General features: G+C 34.2%; 1 protein-coding gene across 1 annotated transcript; it reads right to left on the minus strand.

The window, feature by feature from the left end:
- Positions 1 to 6,159: 6,159 nt before the first annotated feature.
- LOC132915258 (dynein axonemal heavy chain 9-like) lies at positions 6,160 to 9,309 on the minus strand. The gene is made up of 3 exons (XM_060975073.1): positions 9,086 to 9,309; positions 6,735 to 7,016; positions 6,160 to 6,409 (listed from the first exon to the last, which is right to left on the minus strand). The coding sequence occupies exons 1-3, from the start codon at positions 9,230 to 9,232 to the stop codon at positions 6,182 to 6,184; spliced, it is 657 nt and encodes a 218-aa protein (XP_060831056.1). The 5' UTR covers positions 9,233 to 9,309; the 3' UTR covers positions 6,160 to 6,181.

Genomic DNA, 9,309 nt, shown 5'->3' on the forward strand with positions numbered 1-9,309 from the left:
ACCCCTGTATTATAAATTAAATTAAACGTAAAGCAAATGAAATATCATTTTCCCGACGATTTACCCTGGAATTTTAAAATTATTTCTCTGTAAAACATCGAAAATATGATTTATTATGTTTTTATTCTGTGACTTTTAAATGTTAATGGTAGAAACTGTAAAAATCTACGTCGATTTACCACAAATAGGTTCTTTGACAGACGCGGTTTCTTTTCATAGTTGAACAGCATTGTAAGCAACGAAGAAACAAATTCGCCATGATCAGTGATTCCAGTCGACGAAAACACAAAAGGGAATTGAAAGAGTGCAGATAAAATCCGCCCAAAAAGAAGAGAAAGCAAAAACCCTAGAGCGGTCCAATTAAATTAATTGCTATGTCAATTACAAGCCCTTGTCTCACCAAAGTCGTCATCAGCTCGTATTTCGTGCTACGCCGTGCATCTATTTTATCTTTTTCCTGCTCTGTTTTTTCCTGCTCCGCCCATTTTTTTACTTTTTTCTTTTTGTGCGAAAAGTCATTTGTACATAGCTAGATTGCTGTGAAATGTCACGATGATTAAATTGTGATCGCAAGTTTCTTTCACCCGATGATCCCGTGCGTTAGACACACCCTTCTTTAGCCCTCCTCCGACACAGCATCGTCACTTTCAAGTCAGTTCGTTTTCATCGTCAGAGCAATCAACAAGTCGAACAACGACTCTACCCTTAAATCAATCCGTCTGTAAGGTCTAACTGCATACATCGAGAATTCTGACGAATAAAGTCGCTTAATCCAACGAATTCATTGAGAGATATCGTAAAGTCGGATCTAATTTCTCTGACACATTAACTGTACTCATCGCCAAATACTTTGTGACGCTCATATTATTGCATGATTGCTTGTTAAATATACACGATATATTAACCTGTTAACACAGTGTTAAATTCATTGAACTACCCCTGTTATCTTAATCGAAACAAGTGAAACGAGTATTTCGCGGCGTCGATTAGCCGCATCGTAGCGAGAATTTACGCCTTTCGCTGACGCGTTTTCCTCGCGACCGCGTCACTCCGCGAACGGTCGTAACATCCGTTACAATTCATTTTTGCTACTTTTACTTTCCTTCCTTTTAAATTATCGTTGATTCTTCTAACGTATACATATGGAGTTAAATACTTGGAAAACCGGTGTCATTTTAAAGCATATAAATGAAATGAATTTCTATTTGACGAAGATGAGGAAGGAATAAAGTATTAGCTTACCGAAAAGAAAAATAGTTTATTTGCCGATGGATACTATGTTATTTGAATTGTAAAATAACTGTTACTCAATATAGTAACTGCTTAAAAAATTCTTTCTTTAAACTGCACTCAACTCTGATTCTTTTGGTCATTTCGAAGCCAATTGTATTCTTCTCGCGTTAAAATATACCTCAGGATTGAGTAAAATATGAAAAAATTACTATTGTTCTGCATAATTTTTCGTTTTAATTTGGTAGATAACAATTTCCTGAAATACGAAAAATCTTTTTCGTTAGTTAAAATAAGAACAGAATAAATTCGAGGATCTGCAGGATTTAGCAAAATTTTTAGCAATCGAAGACTATGGATAATTTACATCGAAACAATTTACAATGCGTTTTACCAAGTGCACAATTAAATATCGCGGACAAACTAGAATGTGTATGCACACAATGCAATAAGAGACGTTTAATCCATTGAACTGTTATCAACGTATTTTTTTTCAATCGAATTCTCGTCCCCATTTTTGTATGAAATGAAGTTAAAAGAAGTTGAAAGAACAAAGCGTTACACGGAAACGATTTGATTTCGTCGTTGAAATTATTTTATACAAAATCAAATTCTTTATGCCGACGCTGAAGGACAGTCGACTGTGTAGGTGTATGTCAATAGCAAAGAAACATCGTTTCTACCGAAACTTTGGAAACCGTTGTTGCGAACGAGGCGAATGAAGACAAATTGCGGTCACGATTTGAGAACAGTCATATGGAGTTAGGATTGCTTTAAAGTTCTTCATGAACTTTGGGTGCAATAGACTCTGGATCAGAATCATTTGAGCCGGTTGTATCCGGCATTCTCGTCAGACATTTTGCTTCTTTTTTTTTTTGCGTTCACGGGGAAGTCGGTTCGAAATTTTGTTCGGTCACGTCTCGTCTTTCTCGTTTCGCTTTTCATCGATCGTCCAAACTCCGTATGAACTACTTGATATGCTCCTTTTTCTTGCGCAATTAATCCTCGGACAGTGTAACTTGTGTAGAAATTCATTCGAGAAGAAGAACAATTTTTGAGATGCGGATTACAATTTAAAGTAATTGCGTTATGAATCATAAAATGTTCACAGATCAATATTTTGGGAAAGAGTAATTATCCTGATCAATTGAATAATTCCTCTTTGAATTCTCCATTGGTCTTTCCAATTCCTTTTAAATATCCTTTATATCTACCGTTCGACTGTTCGCGGAGAGATGCGTTCGCGGTAGATCGCGTCAACGAAAGTCGTAAATTCTCATTACGATTCGATAATCGACGTCACGAATTGGTCGATCCCCTGTTTCATTTAGGACAATAGAGGTGGTTGACTTATTATAACACTGAAGTAACAGGTTATAATATATCAGGTCTGTAAGTATGAAACCGGAATTTGCCTATGGATGGCCCTAGCTGATAATGTAGTTATCACTAAACTGCGTCATTCATGCCCAAAGTCTTTGTTGACATCTCACAAACATTTTCGACTTACAACAATACAAGTTTCATACAATAGCATAGTTTGTAATAGCGTTGAACATGTCGAATTTTGTGCCTGGAACCTACGATTTGCGGACAGCATTGATTTTCTGTTACCATTTGAAGAAAACTGCTGCAGAATCGCATCGAATGCTTGTCGAAGCTTACGGTGAGCATGCTCTTGGTTAATCACAGTGTTTTGAGTGGTTTAAAAAATTCAGAAGTGGCAATTTTGACGTGAGGAACGAAGGACGTGGAAGACTACCGAAAAAATTTCAAGACAGCGAATTGCAAGCATCGTTGGATGAGGATGACGCTCAAACGCAACAACAACTCGCTGATCGATTAAACGCGACACGAGAAGCCGTCTCCATACGTTTGAAAGCCATGGGAAAGATCCAGAAGGTGGGAAAATGGGTTCCACATGAACCGAATGAAAGACAGCAGGAAAACCGTAAATACTTCTTCATCTTTATAAAATCGCAATTCCTAAATGGAACAAGAAATAGTGACGAGAAAATATTGAACATATTCTCGGAATCCCCTTGCATAATCACAATATCAAGAAGCAAAGTTTGAAAATATAAGTTAACTGAGAAAAATATTATAAATGAAATACTTATTAGTTTAATTATGAATTACCAAAGTATAGAACGAATAAATACTCGAATCCGCTGTTTTCTTTTTTGAACTATTTTCGATCCAATCTTTTTTTTCCGTCCCTAACAAATTTCTTACAATTTTTTGTTAGAAACCTTCTTCAAACATTAAACGTCCTTTTGTTTCTTAAAACCAAAGCATGATTCGCACATAAAAATTCGAGGACAGTAGCGGGGCTAAGAAGGCGAAATCTTTAGTAGGAGCGAATGATGTCGTCAATATCTCATAAAGCGGATCGAATAATGTCTGGAATAAAACATATCTGGATTCGACAAAATATTGTCGCGATATTTTATGTTGAAGGCGCTTGAATGCACATTTAACTCCATTCGACGGGATAGTTTTAATTTTATTGTCGACACGTTATTTGACGCCACGCTGTTGTCAGTAATAGCATCTAAGTGCATTGCCAAGAAAATGTCGACAGAAAAGCGGGAACATGAAAGAGCACGATATTCAAGTACCAAAGGGGATAATGTCACGAGTAATGCTGTTATAACGAAGGTGTCTCCACTTGAAAATTTTCTGGCAATTTCATTTGAGAAATATCATCCGATATGTGTTAAAGGAATATGTACGATAATTGTTGCAGAAATAACTGTGAGGTTAAAAACATCGAGAGACAAGAAATTGTAGAGATAATAAAAGAAAATTGTTTGGAATAATCGTAATGAATGGGTGTTAGTAATAATTAATAGTAAGTAAATAAATAGACATCTCGATTATATATATCTCGAAAATAATTTTCTCGTCACTATTTCTTGTTCCATTTAGAAATTGCGATTTTATAAAAACGAAAAAGTATTTACGGTATTATGATAAGGAAACCATTTCTTTTAAGCCATACAAATTTTGCTTATGTCTTTGATTCGTGCAGTGAGTTTCTTTGGGTTTTGCACAATTTCTAATAATAAATAGTTAGTAGTAAGTAAAAATAAATACACGACAATGTTAAAAATGGACGAATGTTGTATTAACTTAACTGTATAATTTAGAACATAATTCATTTACCCGAAGACATACAATCTCTTTTCATCTTTTTATATATTACATTTATATTTATATATTATATAGTTCATCTTTTTTATGAACTATACCTGGTTATAGAGTCCAATTCCAAAAAAAAAGGGCAAAATGTAAATTACAAGATATTATAAGACAACAAGACGACTAAAGTTAGGAGAATTTTTGTTATTGGGAACGAAAACTGTTTTACAATATGATTCTTACCTTTTAATGAATAAAAGATGAGAGCGATAAATTATAGTCGAATGAGTTACAATCACGATCATGATTTTGTACTAAACCACATTTTTTATAACTTCCACATCATTTTTCAGATAAATGACTATTTCATTTATCTCTTACAATCCCATTGTTTAATAGAACCTTTCGCTCGCGACGAGTACTAAAATTTACCCATTTTTAAAATAAAGAAAAAGTCCTTTCGTTTTAATTTACACTTTATTTTTGAGATTGGAGTCTAATCAGGAATTGATAATATTGCATCGAGTAATTCACAAATTATTAAACTCTTATCTTAGAAAATTTTTATGGATATATTATGTAATAATATATTATATATATATATATATATATATATATATATATATATATATATATATATATATATATGTCGGAGATGAAAGGACACCGGGTCCCCGTTGGAGTTGCTTGGAAAACCTCAATACCGTAACATTTAAGAAATAACCCAACACAGTAATTCGAAATTTGTGACAATGAGCCTTTGGGCTCGAGGCGACCATCGATCGCCGAAGCGTGGCCACGGTCGCGGGATGAACGTTCCGCTTAACAGAGATATGAAGTTACATAGCTTTCCTTTAAAGAATTGGCAGTACCGACACTTGACAATAAAACATTGTAACAGTTCCGCGGCTCGTCACACACAGACCGTATTCTTTGAGTAAGATGATCGCCAGATGCCGATGCATCATTCACCGTTTATGTTCAGATAGCCTGAGGAACCGCTAAAAATCTTAGGATTTAATTAACTAAGGTCCTTCAATCACCGTCACGGAGAGACACATGCTCTTGCAATCCCATCAGCGAGAAAAACAACGTCTGTACGATCAGTGATTATTTCACGTTTTTAACAAAGAGTGCGTCTTAGATTTTGGAAGAAAATACATTTGTTATCCCGTTAACCGCGGATTCGTTATCGAACCTAAGGCCATTGCCATTAGTGTCCAATTACCGCGGCCACTTGCCACATGTAACATGCATACTTGTGTTAATAAACGTTACCTCGATTGTGTGACAACGATGAATAATTCCGGTAAAGATTCGTTACACGCCCCTAACCCTAATCTTAATGATAACCCGACATATATATGTAAATTTGCCTTTTTAACAACGATTAACATATTAACAGAGAAATTTGTTTAATTGCTATTTGTGCTTAGTTACGTTTTAAATTATTTAATAACTTATTATTAAAACATATATTGAATAAAAAAAACCAGTTATTGAAGAATATAATTTACGAACTTTGCTAATATCATCACTAGTGAAAAATAATGCTTTATCTTATTAGTAGCTTTTCCTAATTTAATTGCAGGTTACAAGGAAGGCAGTTATAGTACATTTTAAATTATGTCACAGTTGCGAAATATATTCCAAATATGTCTTATAATTAATAAAAAATCTGTTAAAGAGTATTAATTTTAAGTTATTACATTACACAAGATATCGTAAACATTACTTTTTGCTTCTCTCATTGTTTCAACCTTTACAAATCCTCGATTCATAATTTCTAATTTAACGTAATGATCCATTAAGATTTAAAGTCACTTACCCTATTCCATCCTTGCGCCCCAAATTTTCTACGTTCTGCAAGTACAGCGTGATAATAACAAAGTGCAAATAATATTGCTTTGAATTCGGTTTCCTTGCTGCAGGACTCCAAAGTTTCCTGCGTAAAGTTATCCAACGCTTTGTGGATGTTTGCTTGTATTCCAGATGGTGGTTCATTAGTGATCTTTATGGCTGATTCTAGTATACCCTGTGTCAATGTAACGAACCTTAAATTTAGTAATTAGTGTATCTTATCGATATTATCTAATTATTGGCTAAAGTATCAGTTATATAGTAAATTATGGACTATAATAGATACCTCAGAATTTTCTTAGATTTTCATAAAGCAAAAAACAGTAAGAAATTAGGCCAGTTATTGAAAAACATGTAATACCGACCGCGTTAATGAAATTCCGACATTAGTGAAATACCATATTACCGACGGAGGCTTAAGGAATATAATTAGTACATGCTACCCGAATTAAAACTGCATACTTTGTTTTGCTTTTTCAAATTACACAATTGTTTATTACCTGAGGTATTATTGATTCATGAGGATCAGGACTGGGTTCCGCACTAATGAACAATCGATAATCATCGTGTGGATTCTCCGAGCATTGTTCCATCTTTTTTTCTAAAGTAGGCAACCATTTCCTCACCAAATGGACATTTTGCAAAATTACCCAGTGGCCTTCGTTCGCCGAAAGTTCTATGGCTTCTTCCGCTATGGGTTCTTGACCTTGACCCAGTGACACATTATGGAAATTTCTTCCTCCAAAAGTGAAACCCAATTGCATTCCCAGTTTTTCGACGTCCTGAATTTTTATCGTTGTCGTTATTGTAAATACGTATTCGATGTGATTACGTTGATTTTCGTAACATGTTTTTGTATAATTCATTAGGTATCGATAATTCTTAATTTTAATTATCTTCGATTAAGGTTATAAACTGATAAACAAAAGATATGTCGTCAAAAGCAACAAAGTATAGGAAATGAGAAGAGTAAGAAGGTATTACAATTATATTGCATTAAAGAAAATGTTATTAAGTGTTGTGCAGTTTGGTTATAGGGTTATTGGTTGTTCAGGGTATTCAAGAATTATATCTCATGACTTTGGTAGATGATCCTACACCTTCAGATCGGTGGAGATTTATTAAAGAAAGATACCGTATAGTAGAATTTCAAAACCAAATTTTTTGTATTGCATCGTGGAACGAATATCTAATGGTGCACGTAATATCTGCAAGGAACCATGGGCCGCAAATGAATCGTTCTTTTGGAAAATGATCTTAAAGTTCCACTGGCTCTTATATTGAAATTACAGTAGAAAATGTTTACATTTCCCAGTTAGATAAAAACTAAGTAATGCCATATTAATGAACAAACAGAAAGGTATTCCTCTGAATGTATGATAATCTTCGCTAAATAAAATGAAGCATCCGGCTTCATCATTTCAAACATCATTACAAAATGATTTACTTTATGGAAAAATCTTTCGCATAAAAATTGAATAGCGTTGAAGAGAATACGATTTAGTAGGTGGAACTGCAGAAACGTTAACTACTCTTTGATTTCGATGGTTTCGAATATGTTGTAGAAATCGATATTTCAAATAACCTTTTCCTACATAAGAAGTGAATTCGCTTAGTTTCTGGGATATTCACGAAAAACTATCCATATCACTACAGTGAATTTTGCATCCGCAGTTCTGCAATTGTGACAGCGTGTGTGTTAGTTTTAGTTAGTGGTTACCGATTGCCGGTTACTTATCTTCTCTTTGGAAACGAGGGTCGGGCGGGTTTAAAGACTTCGTACACAACGTACACATGCGAGGCTGCAAGAGTCTGTTATAACTGGTAACTTATAACTCGATAAAAAGTGAATATCATCAATGTATTGGGTTCAAATATTAAATAATTAAATAAATGTTAATACACAGAAGATAAGTGACCGACGACTGGCAACCAGATCGACGCATACGCTGTCACAGATGAATAATCGTAGGCAGAAATATAATATAATCGAGCCGGTAGTTTCTTAACAATATATTGAAAATTAAACAAGTTCACTCCTTATATATAGTATAGTAAATAGGTAAAAGTTGTTCAAAGTATTTCTACAACATATCCAAAAGTCATAGAAATCCGAGGGTAGATAACGTTTCTACAGTTTCATCCTATATAGCGTTATATATTGCATACAATATTATACAGATATATTATTATTATAAGTTAATAGTGCTATACATTAGATAAAGAAATAAATAAATAAAAAATGTTCAATAAGAACTCCTGATGTTCTATCAGCAAAATGACGTTCAGTCGCGCACGAATATTTCGCACGCGTGCATAGCACGTATACATTATATATGCATGTGTTCCATATATTTTGTAGTTGCAGAGTCGTGCCTTAACTTCGCGGTTGCGCGCGTCTGATCGCAAATGGGAAGAAGAATAAAGAGTAGACTTCGTTTAAATGATCTTTCTACGGAGTGGGGAAAGCAGCGATGCCTTTTAGGAAGCAGATCGTGAGGGGCCGCACGATACTTAGCCCAGAACCTTGGAGGCGAAAAGTACTTAACAAAACAGAACACAAAAGATTCTTAGGAATCTTCAGTTAAAGTTTCTTTTTCTTTCCCGAGATAAATATTTCCTTCATTAAAACTGGGAATCTTTTACACAGTTTATCCAGACGAATCTTGATAAGCTTTTGGAAACTATCCTAATAGATTATAAACAAACTACTGGATTGTCTCGATTGATAACACAACACTATATGGTTGTTAATAACTAATAAGCCGATATGATATTATGTAAATAAAAAAAAAATTAACAGATCTGACATGCATAAAAAATGTTTGTAGCTATTAAATAAATTTCTTACCTTCAACGGGTCAACGCCTGGAGAGAGAATGAAAAATACAGGCGTGATTGAACTAGTTTCTTCAAATGATTTATGAAAAGGTGGAGATCTGGATTCAACAAATTTTGAACCAAGCTTTTCTTCTACGAAGCACCTAAATAAATTCATGAAATACAATATTTTAAACAATTTAAGGAAAAAGCAAATATTTTAACTTATAGTAATACCAGGTAGTATACAGGGTA

Source organism: Bombus pascuorum, chromosome 16 (genome assembly GCF_905332965.1).
Source record: "Bombus pascuorum chromosome 16, iyBomPasc1.1, whole genome shotgun sequence".
In the NCBI taxonomy this organism is placed as follows: Eukaryota; Metazoa; Arthropoda; class Insecta; order Hymenoptera; family Apidae; genus Bombus; species Bombus pascuorum.